A 24744-nucleotide genomic window follows, 5' to 3' on the forward strand; every position below is an offset into this window, starting at 1 on the left:
TTTGAGTAGATTCATAATCAGAATCTTCTTGATTGATAAAAACTTTTTCTAATTCAGAGTTAGACTCATTATCAGAACTAGACTGAATAAGATTGAGGAGTTGAGTTTTAGTATCTTCGTCAATTTGAAGAGTACTGATTTTTTCTTTGAGAGGACATCTATTGGAATAATGACCAGTTTTGTTACATTTCCAACATGTAACTTTTGGATTTTTCTTTTGAAAATTTCTTGAAAATTTTTGTTTAGAAAATTGTTTTCTTTTTGAAAATTTCTTTTTATGAAAATTTTCTTCAGGAAAGTATTTTCTTTTTGAGAATTTTTTCTTATGAAGGATTTTTCTTGATCTTGAAGAAGGCGGTAAGATTTTCTCAAATCCATATTGTTCACAGAAAGATCCTAACTCATTTTGAGTTTGAGCCTTTTCTGCTTTCAATTTAGATTTAAGTTTTAAATCATTACATAAATTGAGAGCTTCCTTATTAATGAAATTGATAATTTCACCATAAGTAAGATGAATAAGATCATTGTTTTCTTCTAAAATTGAATTTTTCACTTTCTCAGCAAAAAGTTTTGGAAGTCCTGAAATGAATTTTTCTTTCCAAAAAGATTGTTGACAGTCTTCTCTTTGCATGATACGTGTTAAAAACATATCTTTATACCATCGAAAATCTTGAAGTTTTGGACATCTTAAATTCATAAGAATATCATTTTGAAATTGAATATAATTTTCTGGAGTACCAATAAAATGTTTGATAATGGCTAATCCAAGAACGGAATAACTATCATTAATATCTTCTCCTTGTTCATTTTTAATAATATTATTATTTTCATCACGTTTGACAGCAGGGAAAATAATGTTTTTTGAAGTAGATGAGAGATAATTTTCCCACCATTGACCAAGCTGTCCAGTGAATCCAAGAACAATATTATTAGTAGCTTGAAGCCTTGTGGCTCCTTTTGCTAAAAAGGTTTTGTAACAAATGGTCATTTGTCCCAAAAGATTGATAATTTGATGTTCAGTAAGACCATCTATGTTCCATTCCACACCGGAAGAACCATCATATGATCTTTGAGGAGGCAACTTTTCTTCAAAAAGTTGATCTGGAAATGAAGGACGAGGATAAAATTTTGGAATATTTTGATAATCAGATTTTCTAAGTTTGTTAATCTGATTAAATTTTTCATCAGTAAATTGATTTTCAATTTCATCAAAATCGATAGTATTAATATTTTTTGAAACATGAAAATTTTTTAATTGATTAACAAGTTTAGAAAGAACTTCATTTTCTGTTGAAAGAGATTGTGTAGATTTTCCAAAAGTAGGAAGGATATCATCATTTTTGAAAATCGGAGATGATGAAGAAGGTTTTGAAATGTTTTTGTCTTTACTTTTACTGTCTCGATATTCTTTAAAAGAATCTTTTGGAACAGTAGAAGTTTCAGATTCAGAGTTTGATTCAATAAGATTAAGTTGAGAACAAACAGATTGAAGAACAATATTTGTAAAGTTGTTCTGAGCTTGAATATTTTTGATATCCTTAGCAACAACTTGAGATTCATCAAGTCGTTCTTTAGAATTTGAAACTCTTTTGAGTGGAGATGCAAGAATTTCAGTTTTACCATGGGTATATGAAATGTCTTGTAAAGGAGGATGAATAGATTGGAAAGTATTTCCGTCAGGAGTTTTCCATGATTTTGAAGTATTTTTTTGTAGTAAAAATTTGAGGTTTTTTTGGTTGTTTTCCAAAAACTTTGATTTGAATCCAATCATAAAAACTTAATTCTATAGAAGATTTAAAATAATCTTCCCAAAATTGTTCTTTTTCTTTTGAAGAAAATTGATGTCTAAAAATTTTTCGAAAATTTTTTATTTGAATATCTTGATCATTTTTAAATTCTTTTCTTCTATCAATTTCAGAAGAGATTACATTACATTGATGATCAAAATCAGAATTTGAAGGAGGAACCATATCAGAAAGAGTAGGAGACCCTGGTTGCTCAGTGTCTTCTTCTTTTTCTTTAGGTTGATAGAAAGGATTTGGAATATTAGGAGTAAAATCTACTCCTTTAAAAGATGTTGAGGTAGAGTTTCTTGAAGGTTGAAAAGAATTCTTAATTCTTTCTTCAGATTTATATGATCTAGAAGAGTTAGATCTAGGAATTCTAGATGAAGATCCTTGAAAAATGACCTTAGCTTTTCCATCAGAAAAAGTTAAAATCTCATTTGGAGTTGAATTTGTTTGAGCTGGAATTGGAGCTTGAATATTATCAAAATTCCATTCTAAATTTCTGGATTGAAGATTCCAAGGAATTCTTTTAGGAATTTCGACACTTGAATGAAAAGGATTGACTTCAACCAAAAGACTTTCTTCTTTTGGAGAAGATCTAAGAGCACCAATATTGAGTTGAGTGTTCATGAGTTTGTAATATATCCTGTATATTACAGCAAAAGCATTTGATCGACTATCAAACTCAAGATTTCTAGTTTGAATATGAAGATTTAGAGCATTTAGAACTGCTCCATCTGATAATTTTATTGAAAAATTTGGATAACAATTTGAAAAAACTGGACCACTTTCAAGATTTGATTCAAGAAGTGAAAGTAGAGAGTTTTTGAAGTTGAGATGTCTCTTATCTCTAAGAGTAATAAGTATTGGAATGTCTAAACCAAGTCTAAACAATGGTTTAACAGCAATTTGAACTAAACCAACATGAAGATATTTAAACCTTTTTCTATGTGATTCGATTGATTCTTTTGAAAATAAATTAATGAATGCATTTGAATTATTAATTGAAATAGTTTGTTCAAAAGTTTTGATAACATAATTTTGAGTAAAATCAAATTTTCCTATTTCATAAATAGAATGTTTGTCTATCTTTGGAATAGTCCAATTTTGAAGTTGTTGTTCAATCTTAGCAATTTGAAATTCATTTGAGTTGGAATCATTTGATGCAGATGCAGATGAATTTGATGCATTATCAACTTCTTCTTCACTTTGAAAAACATTTGAATTATTTTCATTTTGATTTTGTGATCTATTTCTAGACCTAGATCTCCTTAGCCAATTTGAAACCGATGACATAATTGAATAAATGAAATCAAAATAAAATTACACAATAAAAACAGTAAAATAGGATAGATTGGTTCTTACCAAGCCAACAAACGGGACCACCCAACGGGACCACCTAACACGGCTGACCAATATATATATATATAAAATTCATTTTTCGACATTCAACAAAATGGGGTCAAGAAAATTAGGTTTTCATTATGCATGTAACTAAAGTTTGTGGGTGTTTTATATTTATCCTTATAATATTCTGATCGTAGTTGTTTTCTAGAGTAATATTGATATTGTTAATTGAGTGTTTTATTAGAACTTAAATGTCCATAAAAAAGCACTAAAGTGGAAAGAATTTACTTATTTGTTTTGTCTAATATAATTGACACAGACATTGTAGCTGCATTCTCGAATAGTATTCTTATAGTCGTAAATCAAGATACTCTTTTACCTACAAAATGTGTCAATCAATAAGTTTATTATTGATTTAAGTAATCAAGATTTTTGTTTATTTTGGTAAAATTAAAGTGATACATATCATGCTTGATTTTAGGATTATGTTCTCAAAGTTCATGAAATTTATCATTCATTGTGTATCTTGTCCAATTAACGATGCGCAATTTTTAGATATATTGATGATATTATGTCCCTATTTGGTATAAATTAAAATCTAGATGTTAATATAAATCAAAGTCAACATTTTATTTTAACCACGTATTTTATGGGTTATACAACTTTTCAATCATACATTTTATCAACTTATATCAAAATCAACCAAAAATCTAATTTTAATCCCGACAAATAGGGGCTATAAATATTTTGGATTGGACCACTTGTCGTTTAGTCTACTGAAGGCTATATAAATATTTTGTATTGATAATCAATAACATATGCACTACCTTAAAATAGATAATTAGCTCGTGCATGTATTTGGGTTCTTCATTTACTTTCAATCTTATCTAGGTCTAACATATGTGTCTGTCGTAGTACAACTCGATTGGGTGCTTAGTCCCATTTAGGGATGTCAACGAGTTGAAACCAAGTTTGGATTCGATTGGAGTAAAATGGTGTGGGCTTTTTTTGGGCTAGAGTCGAGTCGAGCATTGCTCAGCTTAAAAATCTAGGCTCGACCCACATTTTCGGCTCATTATGGGCCGAAAATGGCCCGTAACAGGGGCCGACTCGGGCTTGACCTCAGGCTGGTCAGGCTTTTTCCTAGACGAGTCACAGGCGGTTCGAGCCGATGAGCTAAATTGACACCCTAGTTGCATCTGCCCTCCCTACTCTTCTTTTTGATAAATTTCTTCAATATAACGTGTAATATTGTTCCAAATAAACTTGTTGCAATTCATAAAGATAAAATATGTAACTTGAACTTATGTTTAAAATGCAATATTGCAGGTATTTTTACTTTGTTTGTTGGCTGGTTGCAGCATCTGCTGGTTCAATACAGTTTGTTTTATTCTCTGCATAAAGAATTTCCCAAGTAATCAACCACTTGCTCTTTCTCTCACAGTCAATTTCAATGGCTTGAGCGCTGCCTTTTACAACCTTGCTGCAAAATCACTTAACCCTTCATCAACCACATTGTATCTTCTTCTCAACGCTTTGATTCCGCTCTTGACATCTGTAGGAGCCCTTTTCCCGATCCTTTTGCAACCCCCGGTGGATGTTCTTTCGTCTGATGCTGTTAAACGCGATCAATTTATATTCATCGCTTTAAATTTGTGGGCTGTTGTGACGGGATTCTACCTTCTCTTCCTCCATTCTTTAAATGGAGCAACAGGTCGTTTCCTCTTTGCCGGTGCCATTTTTCTACTTGTTCTCCCTTTTGGTATCCCCGGTGTTACCTATGCTTGAGATTGGTTCCATCGCACAATTTACTCGAGCTTCCAACTTCCAAGCTCGGGTTTTATCCTTGTTGATGCCGATGATCTTGAATTACATAAAGAGCTCCTGAGTCAAGAGAATAATGTAGACGATAGTACAGTTCGTATAGTATCTAGACAAAACACGGGAACTAGTGAAGGGTGTTCCTGTGAGACTATAATGAAGAAGGATTGTCTAATGGTGCTCGGGGAAGATCATAAGGCGCCAATCCTCCTTCGTAGGGTTGATTTTTGGCTATACTATCTTGCTTATCTCTGTGGAGGCACAATTGGGCTAGTGTACAGTAATAATCTCGGGCAGATAGCTCAATCACTTGGCTATTATTCAATGACTTCAAGGCTAATTACAACGTATTCTTCATTCTCTTTCTTCGGGCGCTTGCTTTCAGTTGCACCAGACTTCATTCGAACGTAAGTGAACGGACTAAAACTATATTTCATATTGACCTTAAATTTCCAGGGTAATTGCTAGTTTTCGGATACTACATATCCATCCTAGTTACTATGGCTGTATTTACCCTAACCTTTAGGCTTGTTATCTAGGAATTTGTTCAAAAATACTATGATGAAAGGAACATAAGAGTTGCTCGCTAGGCATTTGACCAAAATGTGTCTTCCTGTCACAAATTATATACAAAAGAATATGAGAATATCCTCTAACCAGGAAACTAAATTGTTTATAAGTCCCGAATCCCATTCTTTAGAAAATAGATCAACTGAATTGCTCTCGAAAGTACCCATAAAATTGATGAGGTACATCTGCAGGAAGCTATACTTTGCGCGCACCGGATGGCTAGCCATAGCCCTTCTGCCAATGCCAGTGGCCTATTTCTTGCTTGCTGTGAATAGTGGGGAGGCTGCAGTTCATGTTGGCACCGCCCTAGTAGGACTAACCTCGGGATTTATATTTGCTGCTGCGGTTTCAGTAACATCTGAGCTTTTCGGCCCCAATAGTGTGGGTGTCAACCACAACATTCTCATCACAAATATCCCCATCGGATCACTTGTCTACGGTGTTCTATCTGCTGTTGTTTACGATTCCCATGCCGAGTTTGGTTTAGGCCTAATGGGTGATTCAATGGTGTGCATGGGAAGAAAATGCTATGGCTTGACTTTTGTATTCTGGGGATGCATTTCTATCCTGGGATTAGCCTCAAGTTTGCTGCTATTCTTAAGAACCAGGCTTGCTTATGACAGGTTTGAACAAAAGAAAAGATCAACAATATTGTACTAATGATAATATCTTAAATGTGATCACAAAATGATTGAAATTCTTCCCTAATGAAAATATTAGGTAATTTTATGGTTTTCCGGCAAATATTTTCCTTCTAGTAGTATTAATTTTTGTTGGAATAGCGATTCTCAGGAAAATTGCGGGTAGATCAAGATTTCAAATGAACTAAGTCTTGTTCTTAATCAATTTGGAGTCGATTACATGAATCCTTAGCAATTACATTTAGTTGTGCATTAGTTTTTTTATTATCCACACTTTCTTCACCTCGAATGGTTAAGTAGAGTTATCAATGGATTGGATTTTGATTCGAATCCGACTAAATTAATAAGAGATAGATTTAGAGTCTTAATCCGATAATATGATCAAGATCTAAATTTGATAATTCGTTAACTAAATGGATCAAATATAGATATTAGTTAATCTGATCCAATAACAACTCGATCCGATTTGTCATAAATAGTTGAGGCAGTTAAATGCTTTTGTGGCTTATTATTTTCCACTAAAATAAATAAATGAGAAAATAAAGAAATTTAGAATAAAAAGTCATTAAAACTCAAAATATAAAAAAATAATAATAAATAAATAAATAAAATAATAATAATAATAATAATAATAATAATAATAATAATAATAATAATAATAATAATAATAAGAAAGTCAATCCATGAGTACACATTGTTCTAAAAAACGTAATGAGAGACGAGGTGTAAATGTTTCATGCTAGGCAAGTCTAAATGAAGCCTAGGCTTCAAAAACCATGAAATGTATTTTCTTATTTTAATATTATTTCAAAATTTTAATCAATCTAAAAATTATTTAATAATACATACAAAAAATTATAGTACCAGATCCAATTTTAAGAGCTTATCAAAATAAATATATTCGAAAAAAAAATATAGTATAAAAGTGCTAATTGAATAATTTGGAGAGTTCTAAATTTTTATTAAGTGGTAAAAAGTAGGAAAAACTATTAATTTAATAAAATATAAATAACTACTTATATAATTGTAAAATACACGACCGTCAAACTAAATGCATAATATACTATAGCAAAATCAAAGGTACAATGTACTACAGCCAAACAAAAAGAATTCTCGTCCAATGTCGAAAGTTTATAACAAAATGTTTGGAGATGTCCTCTATAAATAAGTGAGTCAATAAATGGGTAAGCAACTTTTTGTGCCTTTTAATCCAATTGACTAAAAGTTAAAAAAGGTTGAAAAATTTATAATTATTAAACCTGTTTAAGAATTGGAAAAATTGGGAAAAAAATAAATTAATTTCAACATTGATTTTATTTTTCCTAATTTTCTTTATTTTCGGATTTGGATTTAACAATCAAATATTTGTGTAAGTGCCACCACTCTTACTTTTAGTGATCGAACTTACTAAGTAGTCTTATTTGTCAAACTTCTAGTATTTATTGATGTTACGCCTATAGAGGACACAAGGATCTTCCCATATTCTATACATTTATAGCCCTAGGTGTAAGTGCAACCATTCTTACTTTTGATGATCGAACTTACCAACTAGTCTTATTTGTCAAACTTTTATTATTTATTGATGTTATGCTTATAGAGGACGCATGAAATAATTTCGACATCAACACATTTCATGTTTATTGGGATAATTATTTTTTGTTAAATGTAGTGCATTGCACTGGTTGGGCGTGGAGTTGAAGGTTGGGGTGGGGTGGGCATAGCATGTGTAGTTGGCACGTTTATTAAGCAATAGCCTATGCATGAGGCATGTGAAATATGCCCCATAGGTCATAGCACGAAATCTGGCACAGAGATGAAAGTTGGACCAACTCAGATAGCATTTTTATAGTTTTACACGCAAAAACGTCATCTACTTAAGAAAGGATATTTAGGGGTTCTTTGACAAATTTTTGATAAAAAAAATTTAACAGATTTTGATAGAAATTGATAAAATTTATACTTAAAAATTTAATAAAAATTGCACATCCCACAAAACATGTGGTTAAAATTGAAGTTTAATTAACATAATTTTAACAAAGTTTTATATAGCAAGCACTAATAATAAAAAGAAAGACGGTGTTCAATTTAGTGGTTACATACTGTTCTAGTATGTTTATTACCATTTAGAGAAGAAAAAGAACGTCAATCTTGTAATCGATGCAAATTTATTGCAAAATAATCCGACGAATAACAAATTCTACATAGAAAAAGATCAAACAAAAATCTCAAACTTCTTGTGGATACATACAAAATGTTTCATTCTTGATACAAAGGAACAATCTTTCATAAGCCAAAGCCATCTTTCTTGCTGTAAACATGGAAGCTGCATATTCTTTACATGCTTTTCCTCTCTGCAATAGCCTATTTGAGCCTTCAGACACAACCAGTTCCAATGCCTGTGACAATGATTCGACATTAGGCGAAAACATGAAACCAAACTCATCCTTAACCACAATTGTCCCTTTAATACTAGGAAATCTTGATGCCATAACTGGTTTTCCACTCATCATAGCCTCCATAAGTGTAAGATCAAGCCCTTGTGGCCTAAGCGTCGGATTAACAAAAATGTCGATTGCATTGTAGAAAGCACGCAATTCGGATGGACTCATTGATCCAAGAACGATGGATTGAGGTCCTAAATCTTTGTACCTTTGTTGCCATGGACCGGAACCTGCGACGATTAAGTAGACATTGGGGTATTTTAGCTTGTGCTCCGAAAAGGCCTCGTGTAAAAGGGAATGGCCTTTGTCCTTAACTAGTCTTCCTGCAACACCTAGAACTATACTAGCATTTTGTGGGATACCAATTTTGGATCTAAATTCTTGTCCTAATCTGAAATCTTCGCGAAAATCTTGACTAAAAGTTAAAAAAGGTTGAAAAATTTATAATTATTAAACCTGTTTAAGAATTGGAAAAATTGGGAAAAAAATAAATTAATTTCAACATTGATTTTATTTTTCCTAATTTTCTTTATTTTCGGATTTGGATTTAACAATCAAATATTTGTGTAAGTGCCACCACTCTTACTTTTAGTGATCGAACTTACTAAGTAGTCTTATTTGTCAAACTTCTAGTATTTATTGATGTTACGCCTATAGAGGACACAAGGATCTTCCCATATTCTATACATTTATAGCCCTAGGTGTAAGTGCAACCATTCTTACTTTTGATGATCGAACTTACCAACTAGTCTTATTTGTCAAACTTTTATTATTTATTGATGTTATGCTTATAGAGGACGCATGAAATAATTTCGACATCAACACATTTCATGTTTATTGGGATAATTATTTTTTGTTAAATGTAGTGCATTGCACTGGTTGGGCGTGGAGTTGAAGGTTGGGGTGGGGTGGGCATAGCATGTGTAGTTGGCACGTTTATTAAGCAATAGCCTATGCATGAGGCATGTGAAATATGCCCCATAGGTCATAGCACGAAATCTGGCACAGAGATGAAAGTTGGACCAACTCAGATAGCATTTTTATAGTTTTACACGCAAAAACGTCATCTACTTAAGAAAGGATATTTAGGGGTTCTTTGACAAATTTTTGATAAAAAAAATTTAACAGATTTTGATAGAAATTGATAAAATTTATACTTAAAAATTTAATAAAAATTGCACATCCCACAAAACATGTGGTTAAAATTGAAGTTTAATTAACATAATTTTAACAAAGTTTTATATAGCAAGCACTAATAATAAAAAGAAAGACGGTGTTCAATTTAGTGGTTACATACTGTTCTAGTATGTTTATTACCATTTAGAGAAGAAAAAGAACGTCAATCTTGTAATCGATGCAAATTTATTGCAAAATAATCCGACGAATAACAAATTCTACATAGAAAAAGATCAAACAAAAATCTCAAACTTCTTGTGGATACATACAAAATGTTTCATTCTTGATACAAAGGAACAATCTTTCATAAGCCAAAGCCATCTTTCTTGCTGTAAACATGGAAGCTGCATATCCTTTACATGCTTTTCCTCTCTGCAATAGCCTATTTGAGCCTTCAGACACAACCAGTTCCAATGCCTGTGACAATGATTCGACATTAGGCGAAAACATGAAACCAAACTCATCCTTAACCACAATTGTCCCTTTAATACTAGGAAATCTTGATGCCATAACTGGTTTTCCACTCATCATAGCCTCCATAAGTGTAAGATCAAGCCCTTGTGGCCTAAGCGTCGGATTAACAAAGATGTTGATTGCATTGTAAAAAGCACGCAATTCGGATGGACTCATTGATCCAAGAACGATGGATTGAGGTCCTAAATCTTTGTACCTTTGTTTCCATGGACCGGAACCTGCCACGATTAAGTAGACATTGGGGTATTTTAGCTTGAGTTCCGAAAAGGCCTCGTGTAAAAGGGAATGGCCTTTGTCCTTAACTAGTCTTCCTGCAACACCTAGAACTATACTAGCATTTTGTGGGATACCAATTTTGGATCTAAATTCTTGTCCTAATCTGAAATCTTCGCGAAAATCATCCTCATCGACTCCATTGATGATCACATGGACACGTCGATGGGGGATTTGGTAGACATCCCTTAGCATTTCGCCACAACTATCACTTATAGCCACATGATGTGCATAGTTTCTGAAAAATCGAATTTCATTTAAGACTTTCGGGATTACTTCTTGTAGGTTGTTGTTGAATGTAGGGGACACGGGCTCATTAGGCCGGCGTGCCAAGTCTTGGTAGATACTCGATTGCACGCTCTCTAGTGCAATCCCGTGCCATGAAACCACGAGGTTAGATAGATTTCGAGCCAACCAGAATGGGAGTGCAACGCTTTCCGAATGAATGACATCAAAAGGTTCGCGTTGGTTCTCTTCTTGAAATTGTTCCCATGCCTTGTTGTATCTCCATTTCCCTGGTTCTCCCTCATGCCAGTGTATAATAGGTGATGAGACATGGCTTCTTTTAGTACGAATTTCTTCCTGAGATTTGGTATCTTCAAGAGGGGGTGAAGTGAAGACATGCACTTGATGTCCCCGTTGCGCTAGAGCGGTGTGCAGTGTATGCGCGTGGCGTTCCATGCCACCAGGGGTGGTGCTGATAGGCCATTTCCTAGAGAACACCGCGATTTTTAAACTCCTTAAAGAAGGCTCTTCATCGAAGAATTTAAGATGATTCCACGCGAATTCTGCATCCCGAAGATCTCCCGACCATGCCTTATTGTTAGACGAAAACGTCGTACAAATCGAAGTTGATGGGGTATGAAGGAGGAGTAGAGCTGGAATTGTGAACACGACAATGAAGAATAGGGTAACGGCAAGGTTGGATTTAAGGTTGAATAATGGTTTCTTGGGCTTGTTGTTCATAGCCATAATTTCTTGGATTTTTGAGGTGAAATGGTGTGCAGATTGGTTGTTTTTGGAGTTTATTTCCATTTGATGAAAAACAAAAAGGAAAAATCATAGTTGAAAAGTTAAGGGAAGTGGAAGGCTTTTTTCGTGGGGAAGTTAGGCACACATTTAAGCAAAGTGTTTAGGCAGGAAAATTGGCTTTGAGTGCGTATTTTTTGCATCTTATGTGAAAAAGTGCAGCCCCCACATGATTTGACTTGCTCATAAAACACAAAAATTATATTTAGTCCTGTTTAATTTAGTAATGAATCATATTTTTAGTCATAGCTGATAAAAATTAAATAAAATTTATGATTAAAAAGTTGATAAAAATTGTGGGTATCATGACATATGTGATTGAAAATTGACTTTGAAAAAAAAAATGAATTTTAAAAAAACTGGGGGCAACAAGGACGGTATACCACTTTTTTATTTTTTATTTTTTATGTGTCTTGTATTTAAAATGGAGATCTTTTACATACTTTGAGACAATTGAGTAGATAAAGAAAATTCATATGGTCAAAATTTTGGCTTTATTATTTAGGTGAAATTCCAATATTTAAGTAAAGCGTCGAGGCTTGATTAAGATTGACTCATTACTTTTTAAAATTCTAAAAAAGTCAAACCATTATTGTTATCCAAAGTTGACGCAAGCACTTCAATGTACAATTCTGACCAATGAAAATTGCCATTAATTGTTTAGGCAGGTTTTAAGAATTTTGTGGTGTAAGTAATTGATTTTAAGGCAATGTTGTTTTTAATTCTACCATATATAACAGGCGCGGATCCAGCACCCGCAGCCGCACGTGCTGGATCCTCCAAGGGAATAATTTTTTTTTTTTTAAAGCTTTACCTTATATTATTGGTAAGTCATATTTTTCTCCTTGTAGCGCAGCTGGTCAACGATCACATATTTATATTTGACGTTTAGGGTTCGAATCCCTTACCGAGGGATTTTTGTGCATTATTCTTATGATACAATTTTTACCAAAATTTTTGTTAGGATGGGAACAAGGGAATCGAACCTGTAAAGTTTTGCAAAGAAAGATGCAAACCTAACCATTATGGTAATTCTTGATCCATGTTATTTTGTTTACCAAACAATATTTATTACACTTTAACCGAGGCAAGTATAATTGTAAATATTAGAATCCGCACTCTTCCTCTAAATTATACAAAATTTAGCAACAATGTCATTTGACGAGTCCTATTTATTCTTATAACAAAATTATATATGTTCAATTTGAACAAAATAATTGTTATATTTAAATTTTAGGTCTTATTCAATTCCCTTTTTTTTTAAAATACATTTTTTCTCTCTTCTTTTCATTCACATTTTTTAATAAAATAATATTATACGCAAATTCAAAACTTTTCTTTATTTTTAGCCACACTTTCTCTTTAAAATCACTGTTCCAAAATGTATTTTTTATTAAAAAAAAGGGTATCAAACGAATTCTTAATATTTTATTGCGACCGGTGGTAGATGGTCAACGACCGCCCATGCTTACTCAAACTCCTGGATTCGCGCTTGTATATATATATAATACATATTCTCATGTTTCGTGTAAGTTTGTATGGATAAACCTTTATATAACAATAGCGTCCCCTTCTGAGAAAGCTGTTGGCTCCGCATGGCCTTTTGCCCATAATAACCAGCAGCGGAGCTAGGTGGTGCCAATAGGACGTCCTTGATTCCATTGAAATTTGGGGGTAAAAGAATTATATGACTTTTTAATTTTTGATATATTGTATTTTGTGTTTGAAAATTTCTCTGTAGTTAAATTAGGCTCACATTAGATGTAAATCTTAGTTCTACCTCTGATAACAACTCCTATTATGGAGTATCATTTGACTTCATGTTTATAGCTTAGCCTCATCGTCCCAAAGTTGGACCCAAAAAATTTCAGGCCCGACGCAATAAAAAAGGGTCATGTAGATATGGTCTTAAAATCAATTCATGCTAACACGACTGTACACAACACAATACGTTTTACACCTCCAGCTGCATTACTAACATGGCTCAATCTACACTTCCAAATTCCACAAAATTATAATAATATTGTGACAAGTATGATAATTATTTGCTCCTAATCTTTGGACTAGTTGCAAACCACCGCTTCTCCCGCTGTTCTCCTCATCATGACTTCCATCACACTCCAGGCAAATCGCAAAAGCAGACACCCTTCTCCGCCACTCTCAATCACCACCTCCTTCACACTCCTGTAGACAAACTGTAGAAGAAGTCGTCCTGCTCCGCCACTCTCCTCCACCCCTTCTTCCATCACACTCCACCACCACCTCCATCCCATGCCTTTCTTCTACACATTGGTGCTTTGTTTTGGATCAACAGGTGAAGTGGGTGGGATGCATATCTTGATTCTTTTTGAAGCTGATGGGGTGAAGTGTGTATACTTTGACTTCTGAATGAGAATAAACACTTGATTTGTGAAATTGAAACTTGAAAGGTAGGGATCGAGGTAATTTGCTTATATATATGTAGCTTGATGTAACAAATGTATCCCTAGTTAGTCAAATCATTACATATATACTTTATACTATGTGAGAAAGATGTAAAACTAATTATGTATCCAAAGTACTTCAAGATTAATCCTCTCATGGCCATATCTTAAGATGAAACGTTACAAATAAAGCAAGTTTGGTCATACTTAATAGCCAACTTCTTTTAACAATATGTATTTACGTACTCTTAGAGGGGAAAAAATGAAAAAAGGAAAACTACTTTCGAATAGGTCAATTGTGCTCTAAATCGTATGAAAATAATCAACCAACGACGCCGTGATAGACACAAATAGGCTTGGGCAAAAAAATCAAAAATTCAACCAAACCAATCCAACGGAACGACTCGAGTCAGTTTGACACGGGTAATTGATTTGGTTTGATTTTCTTTTAAACAAAATCATAGTAGGCCGGTTTAGTCATGGTTGGAAATCTCAAACCGTTGGTTAACCGAACCAACCCAACCTACTTATATGTTTACCCTTTATTTTTTTAATTTAAGAAAAATAAAAATAAAAAATAAGCCATAATCTCATAACTATATTTCGATTTCCTTCAATCTATGATGTTATCAGTAAATAATAGCACTGAGAATTTTCTTTCACAAGTTCATTATATTATACTTAACATTTTTCCCTATTCAGGCAGTCAGACTACATAATATATAAAAAACAACAAAATTCTTAAATTCTCTATTAATCTGTCCTTATTAATATGATTTTATTTGTTAGTTAATAATTTTTGTAATATAAAATTATTTGATTATTTTAGTTCTTGTAATCTAAATGAGCTCAAAATTCGGACAATTTTTAAAAAAAATCAATTTGGACGAAAAGTCCAAACCGACTAAACGAATCGATCCAAACCAAACTGATTTAGTTTTGATTTGGTTTGATTTAAAAGCTAGAGTAAGTTGGTTTGAGTTGAAATTCGCCCAAACTGATTAATTTGGTTTTGATTTCAGATTTGAGTTGAAACTGACCCAAATTAAATCACTCCAAGACCTAGACAAAAATTTAAAAGAAAATGTGAAGCAACTCTTACAAGCCATTCACGGTGCCCTTGAAGCCCTTCAATATCAAGAAACTTAACGGCCATAACTTGAGCCTTCAATCCTGACCTTAAACTATCATCAACATACCCTTTATGCACAGTCCCAATTCCCAAACCCCCTTCACTTAACAATAAATTGCTCGAAAAATTCTAAGTAAGACCCCGTAATTCGCTAAGTTGAAACTCATACAAATCCTGTCCAAAAGACTGTTGAAGATCTTCATTAATCCTTGTAGAATAAAACCTTGTACTAGGGTCGGAAAATGACAACCTTCGAAATGAAGGTAATGATGCAACATTCTTGGAAATGGAAAAATCAGACCTAGATGGCCTGCACCTGCTAAACAGCTAAAGTTTCTAAAAATCGCATGATCTTCCACAGAGCAACAATTTGCTGTGGAAGGAATCCATGGCTTTGAGTTTGAGTCCTCCATGGAGAAAATAGCAATTTGACCCGAGCTCTTGGAAAGTTTGAAGAAGGGTATATGAAGAATTAAGAATGGTATTAGCAAGAAATAAAAATGGGGGCTTTTCTTATCCAAAAAGCCAAAGAATGAGAGAGGACGTACTTTCTTTAACTGCACCAACCCCTCTACTAAATAGGGTATTTTTGTTCTAATCTTTTGTTATGTATTGTTTTTGTTTCTTGATTCTTCATTTGTGTAATGCCTTCTTGTAGAAAAGAGTTCAACAAATGAACATAGTGTTGACCTCAAAAATATACCTCGAAAGTGACCAATAGATTCCAAAACCTTTCACGTGTAAACAAACCGTGTTCCTGCACGATAGGACAAACCGTTAGTTACACATAGCTTTCAACAGTGGGGTGGAGTCGACAGCATGTATTCCGACGGTCAAATCAGTTTGGGAAGAAGAAATATGAGTGTGGGAAGACTTTAAATGTAAGCCTCCAATGTAAAAATGGGATCGATATTGGGAGTAAAATGAAAAATGGGGAGAGCAAAGTTATAGTATCAAAGTCTAAACTCGCATTATCTTTCAATGGCATTCACTGTGAGCTTTTATAATTTAAGAGAGTGAGTAAAAACAGTCGGATAAGAAGACACATGACCTCATTCATGTGATTTTAACCTCCTATCATGAACCCCCCCCCCCCCCCCCCCCCGTCTTTGGTTGAAGTCAAACAATTAGTCATACCAATTTCACTGTCATTAAAATAGGGAAATGAAATTAAAAAAAAAAAACAATTTCTCTCTCTGAAATCAAACCCAATTAGTGCTTGTTTGATAGAGATTTTGATAATTGATTTTTTGATCGTTAGAGATAAAGTGGGTTGAGAGAATAATTCAAAAATGACGGATGTAATAGTGAAATAACGGTAAAAAATTGATTTTAATTGACTTTTTAATCGTACCAAATAAGTTTCTATTTCAAATTTCTTCCATTTTCAAGTTCCAAAATGAAACCAACTCAAGAACTTGTTTCCGATAATCTGAGTGTGGAGATGAAGAAATTAAGGGGTTCAGCCTCAAAAGTTTGGCTATAGCATGGGTTCGATCACAACATAGGTTTGTCCACGAGGTCTGGCCGTAAGATTTTGCCACCTGATTCGCATACGTGGGTTTTGTCCACGTGGGACGTATCTATGGCCTTTTTGGAAAAGGCATAACACGTAGTATTTGGCGGCCAATAATGTCAACCTAGAAGACTTTTCAAAGCAATATCTTTTGCTTAGAATTTCAAGCAATCTTTGCAAGGGAGTCTAATAAAAAATAATACAATTTTTGGAGAAATCTTATTAATCCTCAACATATTTTGTGTAACTTTAATTAGTAAACGCCGGTGTACCCTCTTTCAAGAATTTTGAATGTAACTCGATTATCGAAAAATTAGATCATCTCCGTCACGATGAGAGGAAAGTGAACAATAATTTTATAGGAATCTTAAAAGGTTCCTTAGTTTCATGTGAATGAAAATGATTAGTCATCTACATTTCATCATTCCATGAAGAATTAAAAGGCCTTATTCTTCCATAGTCCCAAACACAAAACCTCGAACACGAACAATCATGAAGTTAAAGGTCAAATCAACTTTAGTAGACTAAAACGACATAGTTTTTCACCTAACTTACAGTGTTATATAATTTGATTACCAAAAAATTGTACTGTTAGATAAGTCATGTCTTCAAATTTTGTTAAAAAATAAAATAAAATAAAAATGCGACTTTCTTTTATTGAAGACGAGTGTTTGTCTCGTTTCATGATAAAATAATGCACTAGCTATTGTTCACATGTGTCGTCATTTTAGTTCAGTATGTGATGGTAGATGGAGTGGTACTTGAAATAGAAAATAAAAATTTTAGTAATTGAAACGAAATAATGTGATAATATATTTAACCCAATTTCAATAGTAACAGAAAAGAAAGAAAAATGGTCCAATGAAACTTTTATTGGTAAATAAACATTACCATCACAAGATATTATTAGCACAAAATACTGTCCCAATCTGTTCAATTCCTATGACAATTTGAACAAAGTGGGAAACCATTCAGGGCCGGCCATGTACTATTTTCCCACTCCACTGCAACAAACACCCTTGGATCTCTAATTCTAATGTCATTTATCCGACCATCAACAATGCTACTTGTACAATGTCCACTTACAATGTGGACTTACAATCTGAGCTGGAAGGGCAAAAAAGGAAAAGAGCATTTTCAAATAAAGTTTTTATTTTAACTCTTACTTATTTTAACTCGTACTTATTTTCACTCTTACAGGAGACGAAACACACGCTAGAAAGAAAAACCCCTCTCTCAAAATTTCCCCTTTTGTCGTGAATGGCTATTGTATATAAATTTCTGGTGAATCGTCAGAGGGTTTCCGGCGCCACGCTAGAAGAAAAAGCCCTCTCTCAAATTTTCCCCAATTGTCGTGAACGGCAGTAGCAATTTTTTGGTTTGAAGTATCAATTCGACGAAAATATTAAGGAAAGGGGCTTGATAGGAAGGTACATGGTTTGAACAACTTTAAGGTGCCATTTGATGTACTACACACTAGCATTCAACACGAATTTTGTTATTGTTCTTGTTGAAGATTATCTGGGTCAGTTAAACTTTTGGGAAATTTTCCTGTTTTGGATGAGTTCGGCTTTCGGACTTCCTTTCGAAACTATGTTTTTTTATACAAGTGGTTCTTGAAGAATTGTTCTGGCTATTGTATAAATTTCGTTGTTAGTGTGATGAGTGAATGTGGTGGATTGTTAATATTATTCTTGTATCCCAAAATATCTATAGCTGAGACTTGATTCATGTTCCAAAGTGCATAAATTTTGTAGTTTTGTTCAAAACGGTTATGGGCTCGAAATGCTTCATAGCTATGACTTCATTAATGTTCGAAACTATATAAATGTTCCAAAGTGTATAGCTGAGACTTGATTAATGTAAAGAATAACTTTATGCATCGTATAACTTTATGTTTTTGGTGTTTCATTCCCATTGTAGAATGCCAGGAAAGAACTCCAGAGTATGTCACAGCTGTAGGAGTAAAGCCCACTTTTTTGCTGAATGCCCGATAAAAGTCCAATGTCCAATGTGTAACCAAGGTTTTCAGAAGTGGTTTGAGGTAGAATGGGCTACAGCCAACAAAGGCAAATTCTTCAAATGTTGCAGTCTTAAATGTGGTTTCTGGGAGTGGTGCAAAGAAGGGGAATCAAGCGGCAAAGCCAAGAATGTTGGTGTTATGTTTCCGAAGCCGAATCCGATAGATTCAGTTGATGATATGTCCCGCATATTTCAGTCGCAAGTTCGGCTAAATGATGAACAAGAACTCCACATTTCTGTGAACGTGACGATCTGAACGGGAAATTCAAGAATCGAGTGGAACACCAAGGGCAAGGGGCCGGCTTGATTGGCGGTGCATTTGTGTTTAGTTATATCAAATCTTTTGTTTGTGTTAGCAGTGTTAGCTTTAGCAGAATCAATGTTAGGTTGTTGGTTGTCTAGTTTGAACAATATTATCGTGATGTAATGCCTTTCGTTATTAGTGCAATGGATAGAATTGTGTGCCTATTCAAACCTTGCATTTTTCATTCAATGCGCTAATTCTACCATTTTCTATTACTGTCTCTGCCTATGTTATTGGCTGCAATATGGTTTTATTGTTATCTCCTCCAATCCAGTAGATGCAGAGGAGAAGAGGTTTTTAGCATGCAACAGAACTATGTACTTTAAACTTTGGAGATGTAATATAGTTTCCTTTTTTCTGGTGTTAATTCCACAGATTATTGCTCTGAGATTATTTCTGGTTCAATCTTGTTGCTTATTTTTGGTTCAATCTCCTTCACCTGGAGATTACACGGCCATTCAGACAAAAAACATTATGTTCAGCAGCTCTGGGTGAAGCTGGTGAAGCACATGTGGAGTTACTGTAATTAACAAATACACTGGTGGTTTAACAACACAATTTAGTATTGAGTTATACTAATACCAACCAATACTAAATAATTTACTAATAAACTTATAGAAAAACATATTTTATCTATTGGTATCTAGTAAAGGTAATAAAAATTTCTATGTCCACTAGTGGTTTAACAACACAAGGGACTAATCCATAAACTTGCCACTTGTTTACCAGAAGATTCAATTAAAAGTCTCCATTGATCAAATATTATCTATTATTAGTAGGAAAACAGATTTAACTAAGTACAACAATGTAGCAGCCATTTTCAGAATTTCCAAACAACCAATTCGATTCATAAACAAACTGAACCTATTTCCACCAATATCAAAAATAATTTTCATCCCTGGGAGAGAACTCCATCTATAAATACTCCAAACGCAGTTTGTTTTCTGTCATCAAATTCAAAACTTCTGTCTCCCAGCTGATCAGCAAAAGACCTTCAATTTCCATCTTCAAACAATCATGGCTCGAAGCATTTACCCTTGCATCTTCATCTTTGCAATTATAGCTGTCACTAGTTATACAGAATGCCAGGCTGCACGTACTTTGCTGCAGTCACTGTCTCCTCATCTGCCGGGAATGCCAACAATTTCATCGACCCCGGGTGATTCACATCTGCCCCGATGACCATAACATAACAAAATGCATTCAACTGGATCAAAACTCATTGCCACCTTGACGCCATACCTCTGGATAGTAGTAAGGATGTGCATGACCTACTATAAAAGACGACATAAATGTAAGAACAAATTATGGATTAAAAAAAGGAAAAAAGGAACGTGGTTTAATATAAATGCGTACCTTGAGAATTGAATGTTGGATGGGTCGAGGACGGATGGATCGGTGTAGAAGTCGGAAATTGTTGTGGAAACACTTGGCTTTCATGGTCACCCTACATGAAAATAGGAAAGCGCAAATGACACAACAAACCTACTAACGGGATAAATTAAAGTTACTTACCAACAAGAGTTGCGAGTAGGAGAACGGAATGGACATCGACGAATCATGTTGTTGATGAGCCTGAATGGACGATGCAGCATCTGGTGGATAAGTACGCCTAGCAGTTGGTCTTTTGCCTTTCGATGGAGCCTACACATACAGTCGAAAGAATGAGATATAAATGTTAGGAATCCGTTTCACTTCAGAAGGTAACACGCGAACTTACCGTTGGTTTCTTTGACGTTGACTCAAACGGGCCCTTTCTTCGAACTCTTTTAGGTGCACCCTTCTTGTTCACCGCGTTAGGGTCCAGTACTGTGCAACTTACATTCTTTTACGAACCTATGTTGTTCAATGACACTTGAGTAGTACGTTGCAGTAGAACATTGCTTCCACTGATCAACCTCGAACTCATGAGTTCCTTCTCTTGAATTCCTATCCATTCCATAATTGCATGGGTCCGACCTCCGTCTTCTGCAGCTAGATCGGTAATGGTAGCGAAAGCCTGACACATTCTATCATAACGCAACTGTCCGGGAGTGCTGACCAACCCACTGTAGATAACATCGATCCTAGTGTGTGCTCTACTAACATCCCTCCTCCATCTTCGAAGTACATACCTGTCTGGGAGTACACGGACGTCATTACAGATGAGTACTACGATTGCATGCCTGCAAAGAACTCCCCGAAACTCAAACAAGTGACAAGTGCAGACAATGTCACAGTTCTCCCTATTAAATAACACTACGAATCTTTTTCTCTTTCGCCGATCCCCACATAGCACATCGTCGCATACCTCGTAGGTCGACCCCGAATAAACATCAGCCGTAGATATGATGTCACAATATACCTTCCCTGCTAACTCTACCTGCACTTCCCTGAATTTTGAAATTGTGTATACTGCCTGAAATTGTTGCTCAATTTCATACGTCGTTGCACACGGAACCATTTGCGAAAATGACTTGAAATCAGCTTGGAACTCCTCCACCTTGTTCCGTAGTGCACGTTCATACTGTTCCACAAATTACTTCGGCGATGTTTTCGAGTGCACATATTCATCGAAAAAGGTATTCATGCTCTCAGATCGTTGTGTTGATGACATTCCGGCCCAGAATGATGTTTTTAGAAAGCAAGGAACCCATCGACCTCTATTTTCGTAAAGACCTGACAACCATTCACTATCTTGCAACTCATATTTATCTATCATTATTTTCCAACCGGCCTCGAATTCTTCGACATTCTGCGAATCATACACCAATACGTATATAGCCAAAAATATAGATCCCTTGTCCACATGGTAACCAAACTTCTCTGGCAATTTCTTTAGAATATGCTATAAACACCATCTGTGCTTCGTATCAGGAAAAACTATTTGTATTGCATTTTGCATGGCCCTGTCTTGATCGGTTATTATTCCATGAGGCGCTTGACTGTGCATGCACTTAAGCCATGTCCTAAATAGCCAAACAAAAGTATCTGTGTTCTCATTTGATAACAAACCACAACCAAAAAACATTGATTGTCCGTGGTGATTTACGCCAACAAATGGGACAAACGGCATATCATATTTATTAGTGAGGTATGTTGTATCAAACGTCACAATGTCCCTGAACTCCTTATATGCTTGACGACATCGATTGTCTGCCCAAAAAACATTTCTCAACCTTGAATCTTCATCCAGATCAATACTGAAGTAAAATCCCGAGCACTCTGCTTGCATTTCTGAAAAGTAAGACTGTATTGCTGCTGCATCTCCCTCCCCAAGTTTTAACCACCTCACTTTTTCGATATAGTTCCTACAGTCCTTTTCCACACAACTAAGATTCTCATAACCTCCTGCTTCAACAACTACAGAGTTGAAGCTTTTGTGCAACGGAATCCCTACCAGGTCATTCACTTCAATCTTCCTTTTCACATGTGCACTTCTTTCTCGGTTGCATCTAAACAACCTTGACTTCGAAGGACTTGTCTTATGGTTGTGGTCCAGGTGTACTGTTCTAATTACCCAGAAACCTTGATAATCGAAAGCTGTAGAGATCCTGGCTTTACAACCTGTCTGGATTGTTGGTTGCGGCTTCAAAGAGCTGCTCGTACAACCGCTTCGTCGTCCTTCACGACTACATGTCAACGTCACATATTGCAAAATCCCATCGTCATCTTTCTTTGAATTTCTTTTCCTGACTAGGAAACCAACCTCATATGCATATCTCTTATAGAACTCGTAAACTTCATTTTCGTCCTTGAACTTCATACCCACTTGAGGCACAATCCCACCATCTCCTCCTCTCATTTCATCCACACATACGCTCATATTGTCTTTCACATTCACATGCTCCAATTCTACTATGACATCATCTTCCACTGCTTCCACACAGCCTGCGTCAAAATTAAAATTCCCATTAAAAAATCAATAACCCCAAAATTGTTACAAAAATGCAGATTATGAAAAAAATGTACTCTTTCATTATCAACAATGCTACTTTTATGTATTAACCCTATTAGAATTAGATTTAAACAGATTGGCTTGCCTTTCTATTCTAAGAAATGTCATAGACAATCCATCATAGTTACATAGATGAATTGCTTCACAGAGTTCTAGGAATGCTATATTACAGCAGCAGCAACACTATCAGACAGAATATCTTAAAATGGCAAGTGTGTTATGGTTGAGGGAGAGACATATTGCATATGATCTGAATTCTCAGCATTGACTAGCTTTTTCTAATTTCTCTGATACTGGATATTAACTTCTTTAGAGAGACTAAAAGGTTCAGTGATTCTCTTATCTCATTTTCAGTAAATATTAGGCTTTTAAGATTGGAACTTTATAAATATGGCATCCTAACATAGTTCATATGGTTCTATTTTCTACATGTTATTAGAAATTACAGCACTGTTTCTTCAAGCCCAAAGAAGTCGGTCCACTCTCTCATAGAAATCAGGCTAAAAGTCAGGGATGTATGACCATAATACTGTTATATGTAATAACTATCTATCATTTACCAAAAAATGTAACCCCAAGTTACTTCTAGATTTCACCTTATTACCAGTGATTGTTCAATGAGAGATACACAATCCAGTAGATGAAATGGTAGTCTCCAACGTCAATCGCAGTTGCTTCCTTTGTTATGCTAAATTGGTTGTATTGTTGGGGAAAGTGTTGGCATGCATCTGCAAAACGTGTGCTCAAGCTGGGTGGGTACGCCGTCGCTGGGAAGGTTAGGTTAGTCTCTGACGGTGTAGGGCAAAAAAAGCCAGAAATTATTGGTGGTTTTGTAGATACAATGTACTCCGGATGCCGTCGCCGAGAAGGTTAGTCTCCGACGAAGTCGTCCAGATTTGTTGAGGGAGGACAGCTCTTTCTATGAAGAATTTCTGGTGTATGAGGAGAGCTTCTGAAAGAGGAGCTGGAAAGTGATATTTCCATTTTGGCGCCATTTTTACAGTTCCTGTAGCAAAGTTCCTTTTTCGTTTTTCACAGATTTCCCCCCTTTCCAGCTCAGACTGTAAGTCCACATTGTAAGTGGACATTGTACAAGTAGCATTCTCGATCCACCAATAGCTTGTTTGCATGTTTGGCTAAAAAACTTTACGTAAGCTACTTTATCTCAAGGGCTCATTAGTCAAATCATGCCCATCCTAGCTATCCTAGACTTGTGTTCGCCTAAGACAAGCAAAAAAGCATTCACCATATGTCATAAAGGTAACATGAAAAGTACTGAAAATTTCGCATAGACGTTTGTTGTCAATTTTATTCTCACAAGTGTATGGATCGTAACAAGTAGTATAATGGACCTAAGAGTTCGAATTGTCATTTCCACAAGGACTATACTCTAACACTTAATTTAATTTTTCTTTAACCACCATTTGATAAAAGCTCCGATACCACTTACCCCTCTCGAGTTTTCATTAAACATATTTAACTAATTTAATTCCATATTTCTATGCGAATCTAACTTAGTTAAACGAGTTTTTTGTCCTAAAAATTCAAATATGACCGTGATAATTAGTATACGTATATCTATTCGTTATACCAATTTACCAAGTTTTACTATATGATATAAATCCTAAACTCATATCTCTATTAGTAAAGGATTCACAAAATCATCAAATTAGTGATTAAGTAATTTAATGCATTCAATCCATAGTAAAATCAACACATAGAACAATAAAAATCAAGAATCTTTATAAAAAAAATATATAAAAGGATCACAATTGGGTTACATTATTTGTCCTAACAATAAATTTAGTTATTCATAAGGAAAGAAAAACAATAAATTGTCTTAGAATACAT

General features: G+C 34.7%; 3 protein-coding genes, 1 long non-coding RNA gene and 1 pseudogene across 5 annotated transcripts; 2 read left to right on the forward strand and 3 right to left on the reverse strand.

Annotated features, from left to right (window-relative positions):
* The first annotated feature begins 4448 nt into the window (after window positions 1-4448).
* On the forward strand, window positions 4449-6261 carry LOC111382848 (annotated as a pseudogene).
* A 2047-nt stretch (window positions 6262-8308) lies between these two features.
* LOC111382854 lies at window positions 8309-11771 on the reverse strand. 2 transcript variants are annotated; one of them, XM_023006891.1, is made up of 2 exons: window positions 10656-11771; window positions 8309-9017 (listed from the first exon to the last, which is right to left on the reverse strand). In XM_023006891.1, the coding sequence occupies exons 1-2, from the start codon at window positions 11563-11565 to the stop codon at window positions 8392-8394; spliced, it is 1536 nt and encodes a 511-aa protein (XP_022862659.1). In that variant the 5' UTR covers window positions 11566-11771; the 3' UTR covers window positions 8309-8391. The 2 variants fall into 2 exon arrangements, with proteins under 2 accessions (XP_022862659.1, XP_022862658.1); XM_023006890.1 differs by lacking the exon at window positions 8309-9017 and having other exon boundaries at window positions 9947-11768.
* A 5890-nt stretch (window positions 11772-17661) lies between these two features.
* On the forward strand, window positions 17662-19168 carry LOC111382855. The gene is made up of 2 exons (XR_002700628.1): window positions 17662-18060; window positions 18554-19168. It is a non-coding gene; the product is annotated as an uncharacterized LOC111382855 (long non-coding RNA).
* A 577-nt stretch (window positions 19169-19745) lies between these two features.
* On the reverse strand, window positions 19746-23888 carry LOC111382851 (protein FAR-RED IMPAIRED RESPONSE 1-like). The gene is made up of 5 exons (XM_023006884.1): window positions 23741-23888; window positions 20677-22826; window positions 20472-20600; window positions 20313-20403; window positions 19746-20230 (listed from the first exon to the last, which is right to left on the reverse strand). Exons 1-2 carry the CDS (start codon window positions 23886-23888, stop codon window positions 21784-21786), a joined length of 1191 nt encoding a protein of 396 aa, XP_022862652.1. The 3' UTR covers window positions 19746-20230; window positions 20313-20403; window positions 20472-20600; window positions 20677-21783.
* On the reverse strand, window positions 20026-21399 carry LOC111382849 (protein FAR1-RELATED SEQUENCE 2-like). The gene is made up of 5 exons (XM_023006883.1): window positions 20823-21399; window positions 20677-20765; window positions 20472-20600; window positions 20313-20403; window positions 20026-20126 (listed from the first exon to the last, which is right to left on the reverse strand). Exons 1-5 carry the CDS (start codon window positions 21397-21399, stop codon window positions 20026-20028), a joined length of 987 nt encoding a protein of 328 aa, XP_022862651.1.
* Window positions 23889-24744: the final 856 nt, after the last annotated feature.

This window comes from Olea europaea, unplaced genomic scaffold (assembly GCF_002742605.1).
Source record: "Olea europaea var. sylvestris unplaced genomic scaffold, O_europaea_v1 scaffold2561, whole genome shotgun sequence".
Lineage (NCBI taxonomy): Eukaryota > Viridiplantae > Streptophyta > Magnoliopsida > Lamiales > Oleaceae > Olea > Olea europaea.